At 44.6% G+C, this 15,461-nt stretch overlaps 1 protein-coding gene across 1 annotated transcript in view; it reads left to right on the top strand.

Moving 5' to 3' along the window:
* Window positions 1-15,461, top strand: part of LOC135912891 (phospholipid-transporting ATPase ABCA3-like) — an 83,182-nt gene that overhangs the window by 6,914 nt on the left and 60,807 nt on the right. Inside the window, exons 4-6 of the mRNA XM_065445477.1 lie at window positions 2,229-2,329; window positions 3,367-3,516; window positions 9,150-9,393. Coding sequence (XP_065301549.1) covers window positions 2,229-2,329; window positions 3,367-3,516; window positions 9,150-9,393 — 495 coding nt within the window. The remainder of the gene's footprint in view (window positions 1-2,228; window positions 2,330-3,366; window positions 3,517-9,149; window positions 9,394-15,461) is intronic.

Genomic DNA, 15,461 nt, shown 5'->3' with positions numbered 1-15,461 from the left:
AACCACTACCATCGTTAATATCAACTCAGTTTACGAAACTTGGTTGATAATGTACAGGTGATTGCTTCTAAGCACTGAAGACCTGTCAATCAATCAAATGAATCCAGCATTCCATGAGTCACTGTCACGTTTCAACTATCATCTCCACCGCCACCACACTACTGTTTGCTGCAAGCGCAGGTCGCTTGTCAAATAGTCATCAAATCAATTGATCCCTGCCACCTAATAAACACGCATCAATGCTGCCATCACCGCCATCGTCAATCCCCACTCAGTATACGAAACGTCGTTGTTGAGGTACTGCTGATTGCTATGAGCACTGAACACCTCTCAATCAATCAATCAATCAATCAATCAATCAATCAATCAATCAATCAATCAATCAATCAATCAATCAATCAATCAATCAATCAATCAATCAATCAATCAATCAATCAATCAATCAATCAATCAATCAATCAATCACCGTCAGGTTTCACGCTGCTGTTAACTTCACCATCACCACCTACGCCATTATTCTCCACTCAGTTTATCAAACTTTGTTGGTAAAATGCTGCTGATTGATCTAAGTACAGGGAACATGTAAATGAATGAATGAATGAATGAATGAATGAATGAATGAATGAATGAATGAATGAATCAATCAATGAATCAGTCATCGTCGACAAATCAAGCTACCACCATCATAATTCTCAATTCAGTCTATAAAACTTTATTGACAAAATAATTCCTACAAAAATGGTTTGTCTGAATCATGTAAGCGAACAGAACCTATCGAGAAATATCGATAAATCGTTCAATTGTTTTTGGGAATCCATCACTTAGACATCGCATTTTAAAACTTACCTGACAACGTTAAATCTTACGCTCACGGCCAACTTTCTGCGGGTACGAAGGGAAAGCTATAGAAAAAAAAAACGCCAGAGAAGAACGTTGCTGAAAAATATCGCTGAAAGATATTCTCTTCTGCATTAGTCTATAAAACAGGAGAAGAGGAAGACATTAACATCTGATTTGAAACCTCAAAATAAGGTGTACCGCACCATTAAGCGGTAATTTCGAATAATTTTTCAACTCTCGTCTTACGTGTTTGCGCCTTCACGCACGGAAGCTACGCTGAATGATTGCATGTTGGGATGATGGTTTTTCGAGAGCTGCAAAGGGCACACCCAATAGGCCGATTTTCTTCAGAGACCCGATGGATGGGCGCTCCGGCTACATTCAGGTGGTCCTTTCTGATCGCCTTACTGCAGATCAGGGTGGTCCGAAGTGCTCCTTGTAATAGCGCCATCTGCTTAGCCGAGAATTTTGGTGGATTTTTTCTGGTCGCGCGACTCCACCAGTTTCCATCATTGCGCTGGCGAAGGCAGGTCAACCGTAGCTCATTTCTCAGCGGCAGCGACTATGTTCCAATTACAATCCGAGCACGCTGCCATAGCGTGCCAGGTTACGCAACCACATGTAGCCGGAGGCGGTTATGCCGTTTACCAGAAGTTCATCTCGGCTGTCGCTTCCTTCCTACTCACTGCTCCGAAAAACAGCCGGCTGTTCCGTCGGCGCGATACATCCCCTACTTGCACCGACAATGTCTTAGAAATCGGTCAACTCGGATTTGTAGTATCATGGCGACCATCCGAAGAAGGCATCAATATCTGAAACCGAAGCCGAAAGTGTCGTCAAAAGTCACCGAAAGAACTGTCGCAGTAATAGACGTACGGACGCTAAGACCCCGTAGCTCTCCCTTCGTTGCCACAGAAAGCTTTCACATCCTGCAGATTGCTGTAGGCACAAAGCAATTGTTGAGTAATAAGTCACTTCATTAAGCATATAAATTGATAAAGGTATAATACAACATGACGCACAGAACGTTTCACATTCGAAAAAAAAGCAAACAAACGGAAACAGGAAACCACACAGCAAGTGACCTCCGTGATATCCGACAGTATTGTAATATAAGGAGCCGGTCTTAATTACCAACCGAGAGAGAAGTTCACTGGAAGGGCCTGCACCTGAATTGCTTGCTCTTCGTTACTGGCCAATCACGACAAACAGAAGCACGTCATTAAAGTGTCCAGCCATTGGGGAACAATCGCAGCTGTTCTGTTACTGCGTAGTTAGCCAGTGATGGGTTCGCCACTGAAAGTTGGCAAATGATTGGTTGAAGACAGCTCTAGTGTATTGACTAGTGCGTCGATGAAGGTCTCTTCCGGATCGTTTTTCCCTTGCAGCTTTTCCACCGGGTTACATGTATGCCATCGAACGAGCGCATTTGGAGCTGCAGCGACCCCGTACCGAAGAGAGTGATGAAAGTAACGGTACAGACATAAAGGTGAGCGAGACCACTTGATGCATTCTCCCGTGGTTTGTAATAGGGTATAAACACCTGACAAACACTTGACGCGCAACTGCAGTCAGGTTCCCCCGTTTATTTCCTGCAACTGTTGCACTGTACATGGCTAAAAACGTTCTGCTGCTGTGGTTGAGTTCAGGGATTCGATTTCTGACCTCCGTAGGCGAATTATTTTGGGCGCGAAATGCAGAAGCCGTCGCGTACCCAGACCTAGCCTCTTGGCTGTTGGCGCGATCTCGCTGTACACAAAGTAGTCTGAGGCATCAATACAAACGGGATGCTTATGCGAGAGAACTGTCTGATGGTCATGGGTGTTACCATCCCCTAAAAGACGTCTCAGCCACCGATGTCACCATCCCCGAGAGAGCAACGCCTTGTGCGTGGTGATTCCCGCAAGGGTGAGAGCTCCAGCAAGCTTAGGCGACTGCATTTACTCGGGTGCAGAAATCGAAGCCACTGTCTGTGTATAATACGAGGGTTTTATAGGCTGCCAGAAGTGGCGAGATGGTTCACCTGTCAAGTCTTGAGATTGTTCGCCGCGAGAACTCGCGAATGTAAAAGGATTGTTGTGTGCTAGGAGGCCTCATTCAGTTTTTTCTGAAAACAAAACGAGTTTAATAAGCACAGCCGGAGTAGTAAATGGTGTGAGAGCAATTTTGAACCTTCCCGCCTTTCAGTACGCTTATCTTTCAGTACGCTTATCTAATGAAGCGGTCCTAATTTTCTGTGAATATCCAGCTTCTGCGGTTTTTTGTCCTCTCTAGGGAGCCGAGAAACTTCGTAAGCGTTTATATAATTCCTCTAGACGTTCCAAAAACGATTGTTTGCAATTTCCCTTTAATTCCTGATTGATTCTTGCACGTTGCCTGTAACATTCCTCGCATTTCCTCAAAATATAAACTTGCTGAGTGATCGTTTGTTTTTTCGGAAAACAGTGAAAGCATACATATAGCCTATTTGAGCATTTCTTGTCCATTCACAGCTACGCTGTAAAACACACTGTATACCCTTCGCAGCTGGTTTTTGAAGAGCTGCCCGGCTGGGTTTACGGTGACGTGAACGTCTCATACCGGCCAGAATTCACCATTACGCTGTACGCGGTGTTCATGATCCCGGCGATACGGTCACTGAACGCCATCGAATACGAGCTTTCCTCGGGCCTCGCCGTAAGTACCGCAAAGAGCAGGGCAGGTGCCCAATGGAGCGTTGGTTAAGTTCTGTAAGTCGCCCGCCCTGTAAGGTTGTCTTTCAACCAAGAACTGTCGTGCACAGGGTATCCATTGCGGCCTCTTGGTGCGGTGCTGCCATTGTGGAGACATGACCTCGAAGATGTTGCGAGAATTACTTAGAAAATTTCATGTCGTCGAGGTTAGCTCCCTCGCAGTGGTCTCTCCCCCACCGAGAGGGAATGTATTGCAGCCATTCAATAGCCTTTATCGCCGGCAAACCGCCCCTGACACGCCTACCCACCGTCCCACAGTTGTCACCCCTTTCAGAGCCAGAGGGTGTGCAGCAGTTTGGCATTGGTAAAAGCCAGGCTGCTAAATGCGGACAATTTCTAATAGTTTTCCGATGAGAGTTCTGAGTAGGCTTTTCTTGTGTATGCGTAGCACCATTTTTGCAAGTGTATTTGCAGCTATTCGGCAGCGGTACTGTTAGTATTCCTTAGCTTGTGATTTACTTTACAACTTAACGCAGAAACGTATTAAACAGTTATCAGCATACGCGTAATTTTACGAGGGCGTCAGCATGTATGAAATTGATGCATTACGTCGGCATCTGTGTTGCCATACAAGAAACGGACCGCTGTAGAGCTGTCTGATTTCTGTCTCATTGATAGTCAACTGCTCCTGCCAAGTGAAAAAAAGTGGAGTTGAATCGATTTCGTTATGAATCAGGGGACTGAACTAGACGACCAACACTATTTGGCAGTGCAGAAAGGCGACAAACCAGACCGGACACGACAATTAAGCCAACATGGACAGACAGAAACCTCTCTGGCTTGCCTGAATGGTCAATTTGGTCATCCCGTTTCTGTGCCAAAGAATAGTACTTTGTCAGTCCATGTAATTGATTGATTGATGTAGGTTTTTTAATGACACAAGCGCCAGCTATGGCCAAAGAGAGCCATGACATATGGTAATGAATTGTGTATGTAATGAAATGACCACATTGAGTTGCGAATGTAGATGTGATGTGGCTGTAAGCAGGCCTAAAAATGGCGCGCTACACTGCGTAAAATATATAAAAATCAAGATAATGACAATGACGCATAATGAAAAGTTGCGTAAAAGATTCGTTATGAAAAGGTGATATAATAGGATACATACAAAGACTTCTGCCTTCACAGGGCTCTTGAAGTAAAGCAAGAGTTGATCGAGAGGCACGTGCTGCGAAGAGTTATGTCAGTGCAGCTATAGCCTGCAAGGCAACGGTACGGTACACACGACCCGAACAAATTATTTCTGGCACATTAACTTCATCTGAAAAACTAAAAACTGTTTCCAGGTTAAAAAGCGGTTCATTGATAAGAAGCTAGGCTGGGTGATGTGGATTACACTGATGATGCGCAGAAGGAAAGTACTTTTCGCGCTGGTTTTTTATTTCCCTGCACCGGACGAGGACATATGGGGCTGTAAGGCAGTCACCACATTTCGGACGTGAGGCAGAGTGAGTTCTAGTCAGTAGATAAGAGTCGGTGCCGAAGGTATGACCTGTTCAATACTCGACAAAGGAGCGCTTCCTTGTATCGTGTTGTTTTCTCCGATATCCAGTGCCCTAACTTGGGTTTGACAAAGCGCAGTTCATTGGATAGTTGGCAATACCACTCTTTCTGCAAGTGCTTCTTCAGCTTGTGACGTAAGCATGGTTTAAGGTCCGTGGCTGGAATGGGTATGTCTGTGTCGGTGTCGCTAAAAGCGACTGAGGTAGAATTCTCGTCGGCAGCTTCATTGCCTTTTATGCCACTGTGGCAAGGCATCCAACAAAGGACGCTGACTTGTTTATCTTTATAAGCAGACCATAACAATGCATGTAGTTCGTTAAAAACATTGTTCTTAGATTTTAGTAAACTCATTATCGCTCGGACTACATTCAATGAGTCTGTAAACACAATAACCTTAGTAACACTTGTTTGTTAAATGTATTTAACTACAGAGAGGATCACGTATGCTTCCGCCGTAAAAAGACTTGTATATGAATTCAGTGTTCCACATATTAAAGAAATTGGTCCTAGAGCTGCGTAAGCAACACCAGGATAAGATTAGAAGTATCTGTGTAAAATTCAGTTCAGGAATACTCATCCTTAAGCCCAAGAAAATGCGAATGTATGTGTACCTCAGGTGCTTGTTTTGATATTTCTAAGAGATGCCGCACTGGGTAATTCGCCACTCCCAAGGTGGTGGAAGCCGAGTAGGAGCCATTAGGGCATTCTATAAAAGAGGGACGCCTGTTTCTTCTGATAGTGCTTCCAACCGGAAGGACAGAGGAGGCCTGGTGGGTTCCTTAAGGGTCTATCTTGCACAAGACAATTGATTGAATTTTATCATGACCTTGCATCTCATATCGACACCAGCGGACAAATTGATTGCCTTTTTCTGGACTTTCAAAAGGCGTTTGATACTGTTTGACACCCTTTGCTTTTAGAAAAACTAGCATCACTAATATTGACTATACAATTCTAGCTTGCATCGAAAACTATCTATCGTTCCGTCGGCAGTGCGTAGTATTAAACGGCAAGAAATCCACTTTCATAGGTATCACATCGCGCCTCCCACAGGGCTCAGTTTTGGGGCCACTTTTATTTTTAATGTATATAAATGACATTTGTTCAGGAATTAGTTGTAGCATATACGGTTGTTTGCCGATGACTGCGTCTTATATAGGAAAATTACAAACGAAGATGACGTTTCCCTGTTACAAGGTGACTTATCATGTGTTTATCAATGGTGTTCGAGATGGAAAATGAACTGAGATACTAAAAAATGCGGTCATATTAATTTTACACGTAAAAAACACGCGCTAACTTCTGAGTATGTAATCAGAAATAACACAGTGAAACAGAAAAAAACACTATAAATATTGATATGTGTGACATTCTCAGCCAATTGTTCATGTAATGCTCATGTTGATACAGTGGTTGCTAAGCGCGCCAGGACCCGAAACTTTATACAGCTAAATCTGAGGCACGTGCCGCCTTGTTTGAAATCAACTGCTTACCTAACGTACGTTCGACCAATGCTCGAATATGCTTGTGCCGTGTGGGACCCTTGGTAAAAAACTCTGAGTGATAAACTTTAAAAAATCCAGAACCGAGCAGCAGCAAGGCTAGTCTTATGCTGATGCCCGAGAACCGAGGATTCCAAAGTGCCAAGCTGTGTCGTTCGCCTTTTCCATATCTAAAAATACCGACAGGAAAAAAGCTGTTTGTGGACAAAAGCTTCACGAATTTGTGCCTCAATACGTATCAAATGGTCAGTGGTTGATCGACCCTCGCGAAAACCGCGCTGGTATTGTTCAAGCTGTTTGTTAGATTCTAGCAAATGTATTAGGCGTCGGTTTATCATTTTTTTGAAAACTGCAGAGGCAGCTTTTTAGTGCTGTAGGGCGGTGACTCGAAAGAGACGATGGATCCTTGCCCTGTTTCAGAATAGGAAATATAATAGCGTCTTTCCAGACAGCCGGGATCTTGGCTGAAGGCCATACATCATTGCAGAGGGAACAGAGGTTTGTTTTGTTTCAGAGGGTAGATGATTCAACATATATATTGTGCGGTCGGCTCCTGGGGCAGATTTATTAACTCAGCTAAACAGAATGGCTCATTATATGCCTGGTATTTTTGCATTTTCTTTTCAGATTCTGCCTTTCAGTTCTGGCTTCGTATAGTATAGATGTTTAGGGATAGTCTGCTGAGCTGGACACACGTTCAAACTGTGCGCTTACAAAGTTCTTTTGGTCTTCCTAGCTATTGCCCTGTGTGTTTACCAAAGGGAATAATGTTTGTCACCCTCTTACCTTATGAATTAAGTTCCAGACTTTGGCGTCGTCTGTATATGAGTTCATACCTAATAAAAACTTCTGCCAACTCTATCTTCTGGCCTGTCTGCGCGTTCTCCTGCCTTAGGATTTTACCTTCTTGAAGTTGATGAGATTCTCCGCCGTGGGAGCAGCTCGTAGCAGCTCGTTCTGTCTCTTGCGAGCAGCTCGAGCAGCTAGTTCTGTCTCGTCCTTTTACGCAAGAGGCTGGTGTGTCACAAAGTGGTGTGCTGAGCTGCACTCTTTTTATTGTCAAAATGAATTCGCTGCACACTGCCATACCACATACTATATTTTATTCTGTAAACGTGGATGACATCCAGATTGGTTACTAGTCATGTCTTCTAAATATCTGCGAGCGACAAGTATAGCTTGGCTTACCCAAGACCCACAACCCCCACGCTTTGTTCTGTTTCCTACGAGCGTTTACGCATTCGTCCTGCGACTACGGGACACGGCGTTTGCAGGCCGCACCAATTGCTTTAGATATACACATAGAGGCGGCATCAATTATTGAGGCGGTAAAATACTCCACAGCAGCATCATTTCCTAACAAAGACATGTCAGCCCACATGTCATGCCAATAGTACGAGTTCGAAGTTTCTCCCAATCGGCTGTATCAACCTTCCACCGAGGGGCCTGTGGTGGAGATTCGTTTTCTCTGGATGTTCCCAGCATTATGGGGGAGTGGCCGCTCCCATAAAGATTTCTGGTAACTTCCCATTCAAGTTCAGGTAATATAGACGGGGAAACTATGCGACGATGAACAGAACAAATAGTTCTGTTTGCAAGACCATAATATGTAGGTTTCTTCTTATTCAGGAGACACGCACTAGAGCACAAAAGAAACTATTCAACAAGACGACCTCGCGCGTTTACACGAGAGTCGCCCCACAGGCTGCCGTGTGCATTGAAATTGGCAACAACGAGATAAGCTTCAGGCGTTTCATCTGTAAAGGACTGAAATTCACGTTTGTGTAAGTGGTATGTCGAGTTATGTAAAGCGAGAAAGTGGTGATGAGTTTGTTTAGAACTCGAGCTGGCACTGCTTCACGGCGCGCCACTGGGGAGAATCTGATCAATTTTAGAACTCGGCAGCGTGAACGCAGAGCACACGAAGCCGCCAGCAGTGGGCGCTCCCTGTAGCCATCGCAGATCCCTTTCAATGTACGGCCCCGCTGCCTGACGCATCCGTTGCCGGGGTGCAGTTCATCACGGTTCGCAGCACTGCATTACGCTGATAGCTCCGCGCGCTGTGTGATCACCGTTTCGCGTTGAGGAGAGGCGCGAGGGCACATATCATGAACTCGATCTGCAAAAGGGGCAGGCCGCAGCGTGTTCCGAGACCTTCGCGAGCGCTGTGCTGTGTTCCGGCCGCTTCGTTCGCGTTGAAACAACAGGCAGCACGAAGCTAAAGTCGCTCTCTGCTGCGGACTCCATCTTGAAAACGAACGTCTTGCGGCACGGATGGTCTGTCAGACTCCCGCACGGACGGTTTTCTCGTTGGATAAGCATACAAATTGTTATGCGTTTAAAAGACTGTCAACATAACGTCCGAACTTTGCTGCCGAAGTGAGATGAGGATAGCGAAGACATACAGCAGCACTTACTTTTTCGTGAAAGGAGCACGTGAGACAATAGTGGCTACCATTCTTGGCCGGAAAAGGGCATTATTGACACGCCACTGCCGGGAAACGTCGGCTGTCGCTTTGCCGGTTCATGCAAATCGACTGCTCGCACCCTATTCTTTGTTTTGTGCTTCCAGGAAAAGCAGGCTCTGATGGGGCTGACGGCGGCCCAGTTTGCTCTCGGCCACTTCTTCACGAGCGTGGCGTTCTTTCTCATCGAGAGTGCCATCGTGGTAACACTCATGTACACCGTCGAGACCCAGTGGAACGACGTGCCCTACGCCTACGGTATAAACCCGGTCATGGTGTTGCTCTCCTTCTTTCTGTACGACGTCGGCCAAGCGCTGACACCCGTTTTAGTCACCTCCGTGCTCCCAAAAGGTGAGACTCACTTCTGCACCCATTTGTTACGCGTATTCACATAAAAAAGCATCGAACTCGTGGCTGAGTGGTAGCGTCTCCGTCTCACACTCCGGAGACCCTGGTTCGATTCCCACCCAGCCCATCTTGAAAGTTGTTTTTTATTCATGAAGTGCCTGCCGGGATTTATCACTCACGGCCAACGCCACTGACGCCGACGACACCGGCTTTTCTGCGATACGAGCTGCTTAACGCTCTCGCGTTAAAATCGTGAGCCATTCCACTCTGTGAAGGTGGTTGACCAGCGACGCCGTTTTAGCACACGACGTGGAGGTGACACGTGATTTTGAACAAAGGTGTGAACTCATCTATTGTCTTGATAGGTGGTCACCGTGAGGAAAGGCACGCAGAGTCATTTATCGTCTTAAATTAACCGGTGGTCATTATTGCACTGGCAACTGCAATCACATTCTCCGATATTGTCTAATGGATGCTCGTACGCCGCTGGGTGGTCGGTTGAGCCGGATCGGTGTGATATCGCAAGGGAAATGTCTGCAACGCGGAAAGCGTAAGCCACTCCCTTTTCGGTACCGACACATCCACAGTGAAATCACCGACAACAGGGATAGTGTTCATCGCAGCTAGCTCGCACAAAGTGAGCAGCCATGAACCTTACAGGACAGTGGCCCATTGCATTTTTTGCTCGTTTACGGGGGTATGAGCCATTGCTCAAGGGGGTATGAGCCATTGATGATAACAGTTTTCGACATGCTGTCCTATATGTTACGGGGCGGGATTAGAAAGCATTTAAGCACTGTTCGCTTCACGTTGCTGAGTGCTTGTAGCCTCTGCCATACGGGGCTATGAGCCATTATTTTTTTCATACTTACGGGAGCATGAATGGTCACGGAGGCTTGAGACATCGATGATGATAGTTTTTGTTCACGGAGAACAAAGATGCATAGAACCCGAGCCACAGACAGCTTCGCTGTACAAGAACGCACATGCTTGCGCCACAATTGTTAGTAGTAATTGCGTATGCTCACCACTCACGATGTGGGGCATATATTAGTAGAATCCACATGTCCAACATCATTTGCGAGCTCAAGGTATTGTGCAACTTGGCCCTGCAATACAAATAAAAAAGTAATCGTTTAGGGGTTATCTTGCGCTACGAGGATATTCATCATCAATCTTTTGTCTATTTATTTCATCTAACATAGGGTTTATCATAATTGTACGCGACCCCTTATAGTAGTAACAAAGCTATCATGACCATTCCCCACCGTCCTTTTATATGGTTTCTGAAACTTTTCTTTTGCCAGTAACGCAGATACCATTACCTTAATGAATGATGGAGCTACCAAGAACACTTAGTAACTTTTTTTTTGACAAGGATTGATTTAAGCATTATATTATTTAGAAGGTTATATTTGCTTGATTGATATAGTCACAGCTCCAGAACCCCAGTCGAACAATTTGGGTGAAAACTGGCTTCGGTTGGGAGGCCATATTCGGGCAAGTTTCCTTTGTGGCAACCGATAGTTTAGGTCGCCGTTTGTCTTACCGTTTGATCGCGCACCTTGTGGCCAAAAGTAATATTACACTTTGCATTTTGCATAATAAACGTGATATCAAAGGTTATATATATATATATATATATATATATATATATATATATATATATATATATATATATATATATATATATATATATATATATGTGTGTGTGTGTGTGTGTGTGTGTGTGTGTGTGTGTGTGTGTGTGTGTGTGATTTTTTATTTATTGTTGATTTCAAGTGGTTTACATTGCGATATTGAATAAACGAGCGATTCATTTCTGCACTGTGCGCCACGTCTGTGGTATCGCTATCGCCAGTGGTATCGCTATATTTATGTTGTTTTTTCTTGTTGTTATTATTGCGCACAACTTTATCTGATGTATCGCTGTTTTATAAGGAAGCCCAAATGCATGTACATGTTACTTTGTCAAAGGCTGGTCCACCAGCCGAAATGTCAGTCAAATATACTGTGCTTATTCAACGTACGTCGTACTCTCTCTCTTATATATATATATATATATATATATATATATATATATATATATATATATGCCTATTTTTCAGAAAGATCTCATAGGCCCTATGAAGAGACGCAGGATGAGGTGTGCATAGGGTAAAATTTATCACTAAATGCCATCGGCAAAAATATATTAGCGCACGCAAGGATTCACGGTTAAAACGAAGAAGTTTTGCATATTACAGCAATCAGAAATATGTTAGAACAGAGAAATAGAGATGAAGAGATAAGCATTGCATAAGAACAGCAAGAACAACAATAACAGCAAAAAGCATTGCATCAAAGTAGCAAGTTACTTTGCGTTGGGGCGTTATACATAGCGGAACGTTAAAGAAAGGCCGAATTATATACATTGTTCCTCATATGGTCCATACAACCCGATTATATATACATGCAGAAGGGGATTGTATAAGTCATATGTGGAACAAATAATTTTCCGTCTTTTAAAGAAATTGTTTAGCGCTATGCACTCCCCATAATATATATATATATATATATATATATATATATATATATATATATATATATATATATATATATATATATATATATATATATATATATATATATATATATATGTGGCAGTGAAAGAGTCTGGGCATCGACACTGAATTCTTTTCTGGTCCAGCAAACAGAAAGTGCCATCACCAATATGAAAGGCAACCTGTTACCTGTACATGTTACCTTTTTCCAACTCTCCTAGAGGCTAAATACATGCGCGCTCCATAGGAGTTTTCAGCGATACGAAAAGTCCAGCAAGGAAACTTATTCTTACGGACGAAGCTCTTAAATTTGAATCCATCTATCATGAAACGTGGTCGTTCGAAAAAAAAACCCACTGTAGTTGATGACCACTATACCTAAAGTTGAATCCTTCATGACCCCCAGCAGTGGCGTAGCAACAGGGGGGGCCGGGGGGCCGTGGACCCCGGGTGCACGGGGCCAGCCGGGGGGGGGGGAGGTTCATATACGTCTGAAGACACCCAAAAATTGTCGATATCCTCGCCTTCCTCGACTACACCCGGGGGGGGGGGGGTGACAGAAGAGCTAAGGGCCCCGGGTGCCAGACGACCTAGCTACGCCACTGACCCCCAGAAAAAGGATCACTGACCATTTCGGGACCATGGCCCACAGTTTGAGCAACACTAGTCTAACGCTATGTACGCGGAACTTTGGAGGCAGGGAAGACGCGCACGTTGTTCGATTGTAACAATAACGTATAGAGAGCGTCAATTCCAAGATGACAAATGGATAGCTCGAGTATCACTTGTCATTAGGAGCCTCGGTGCATGGATGCTTGCCACTGGTTTAGCGGGTTGCCAAAGACCGCGCATATATGAAGAGGCATAGGGTGAGCGCTAAGTTTATTGCCGTGATACAGATGCCAAATCTATAGCCTCAACAAGCCAGACATGAGACGCTCCTAATTTAACTTTGGCATAAACGGTTTTCCCCAAGAAAAAAAAAAGAAACGCATGACCGAACGGAAGGAAGTATTGTAGGAGGCATGCTTCCAATTTGAAACGTGTTTTCCATCTACGGGAAGGCGACGAGGGCGGCGGAAAAGGCACATTATGTTAACCGCCGGCGCCGCCCAGGAAAAAAGCGCGAAAAGTAAAGAGCGATAACATTTTGGGGTTTTGCGTGCACGAACTGCGATGTAATTATGAGGCAGGCCGTAGTATTGCTCTATGGATTTATTTTGTCCGGACCCGCCGTGGTTGCTCAGTGGCCATGGTGTTAGGCTGCTGAGCACGAGGTCGCGGGATCGCATCCCGGCCACGGCGGCCGCATTTCGATGGGGGCGAAAACACCCGTGTACTTAGATTTAGGTGCACGTTCAAGAACCCCAGGTGGTCGAGATTTCCGGAGTCCTCCACTACGGCGTGCCTCGAAATCAGAAAGTGGTTGTGGCACGTAAAACCCCATAATTATTTTTTTTATTTCGTCCGCGTAGGGTCCTCTAACGTGCGCCTAAGTATCTAAGTACGCGAGCGTTCCTGCATTCCGCTCACTTCAACATATGACCGTTGTGGGCCAGGAAATGAATGAACCCGTGAATAAGGCTGCAAACATGTTTGAGTGTGTCTTATAGAAACACTTACGTACTTATTCTCTTTTTTAGGGTGTAAATTATTTCACAGTGTGCGGGCGTCGCGTTGTACAAGAGCTCATAGGACCGGGCTCCAGCTGGCCTAACTAACTGGCCTAACTAACCTAACTGGCTTAGGAGCGTAACGGCCACAGCAGTTATAGTTGCAGACTTATAGAGATGACTCGGTGGTGTTGACAGGAGTATTATAGTTGTATAAAGATAACTCCACGTTGACGGGAGTGTAATAGTTGTGTAGAGATAACTCGATGGTGTTGACGGGAATATTATAGTTGTATAGAGATAACTCGATGGTGTTGACGGGAGCATCATAGTTGTATAGAGATAACTCGATGGTGTTGACGGGAGTATTATAGTTGTATAGAGATAACTCGATGGTGTTGACGGGAGTATTATAGTTGTAGACGTATAGCGATAACTTGGTGGTGCTGACAGGAGTATTATAGTTGTACAGAGATAACTCCACGTTGACGGGAGTATTATAGTCGTAGACGTAGAGAGATAACTCGATGGTGTTGACGGGAGTATAATAGTTGTGTAGAGATAACTCGTTGGTGTTGACGGGAATATTAAGGTTGTATAGAGATAACTCGATGGTGCTGACGGAATTATTATAGTTGTATAGAGATAACTCAATGGTGTTGACGGGAGTATTATAGTTGTAGACGTATAGATATAACTCGATGGTGTTGATGGGAGTATGTCCACCGCGCTACTTTAACTGGCAGGGCGCCGCACAATTAAGGCGGAGGTTGTGGGTTCGGCTTTCGCCTGCGGTAGGTTAACGTTTGGTCCAGTGTCATGACCCTCTTACCTTATAATTTCTGAATTCCAAATTAACGTGACAATTCTCTTCTGCAGTGCTTTTCCTGGTTTCATTGCGTGTTCTTAACGTAGAGTCAGTCGGTCACTCAGTTTATTTTAGCACAGGCTAGTCCGGTCGGTTGGTCATCTCTAACACGCAAAAAAGACCATGCTCTTTAAAGATGTTATAAAAAATGTGTAACTGCAAGCAAATGTTTAGCAACTGCAAACGTTATTATGTCTCACAGGCAGTTACTAGGTATCTACAAACGCTGTAGCTTCGCAGCTGCAAACGAGTAATGGCTACTACCGAGTTTTTCCCGTGGTATATAGTGCTGGGAATGATTGATTTTGTGCAAAACTTGAATGTGACTGGAGCTTTCCTCATTATTTTCTTGCTTCAATACCTATGTGCTATCTCTTCCCGTAAGTGCGTTCAGGTATTAGGGGACGGAAATTGACGTCGTCAGTTTTATTTATTCCAGAATATGCATGGGTGCTCACCGGCAGAAGTCTGCGTCCTCAAAACTGTGGCTCTGTGTACATTTCAGGGAACTCGGAGATACGTTGCGTCAAAAGCCTGTCCACTGTGTTTACCAGAATTAGCACTCACCCATAATTTCGGTATTCCCATGTGCAGGATGGTTGAGAACAGTCCTCTTCCTTGTCGTCTTGATAGTGGTGCCGAGCTCAGCAATGTAAAGTCTGCTTCCTGGCAATCTCCATCGTCGTAATGAGCTCAGGAATATATAGACTATCTTCAGTATTGGCCAGAATTAGAACTCAACCTCGGTATCGGAATCCCGATCTGTAGGATGGATGAGAACAGTCCTCTTCCTGGCCATCTTGATTACCGCAACGAGCTTACGAATATAAAGACTACTTTGAATATTGGCCAGAATTAGAACCCAACCTTGGATTCCGAATCCCCACCTGCAGGATGGGTGAGAACGCTCCTCTTCCTGGCCATCTTGATTGTCCCAACAAGCTTACGAATATAGAGACTACCTTCAATACTGTCCAGAATTAGAACAATGCCTTTGTTTCTGCACCCTTACCTGCAGGATGGGTGAGAACACTCCTCTTCCTGGCC

Source organism: Dermacentor albipictus, chromosome 8 (assembly GCF_038994185.2).
Source record: "Dermacentor albipictus isolate Rhodes 1998 colony chromosome 8, USDA_Dalb.pri_finalv2, whole genome shotgun sequence".
Classification (NCBI taxonomy): domain Eukaryota; kingdom Metazoa; phylum Arthropoda; class Arachnida; order Ixodida; family Ixodidae; genus Dermacentor; species Dermacentor albipictus.
Note: the sequence above shows the minus strand (reverse complement) of the source record. Positions and strands in the feature narration are given on the sequence as shown.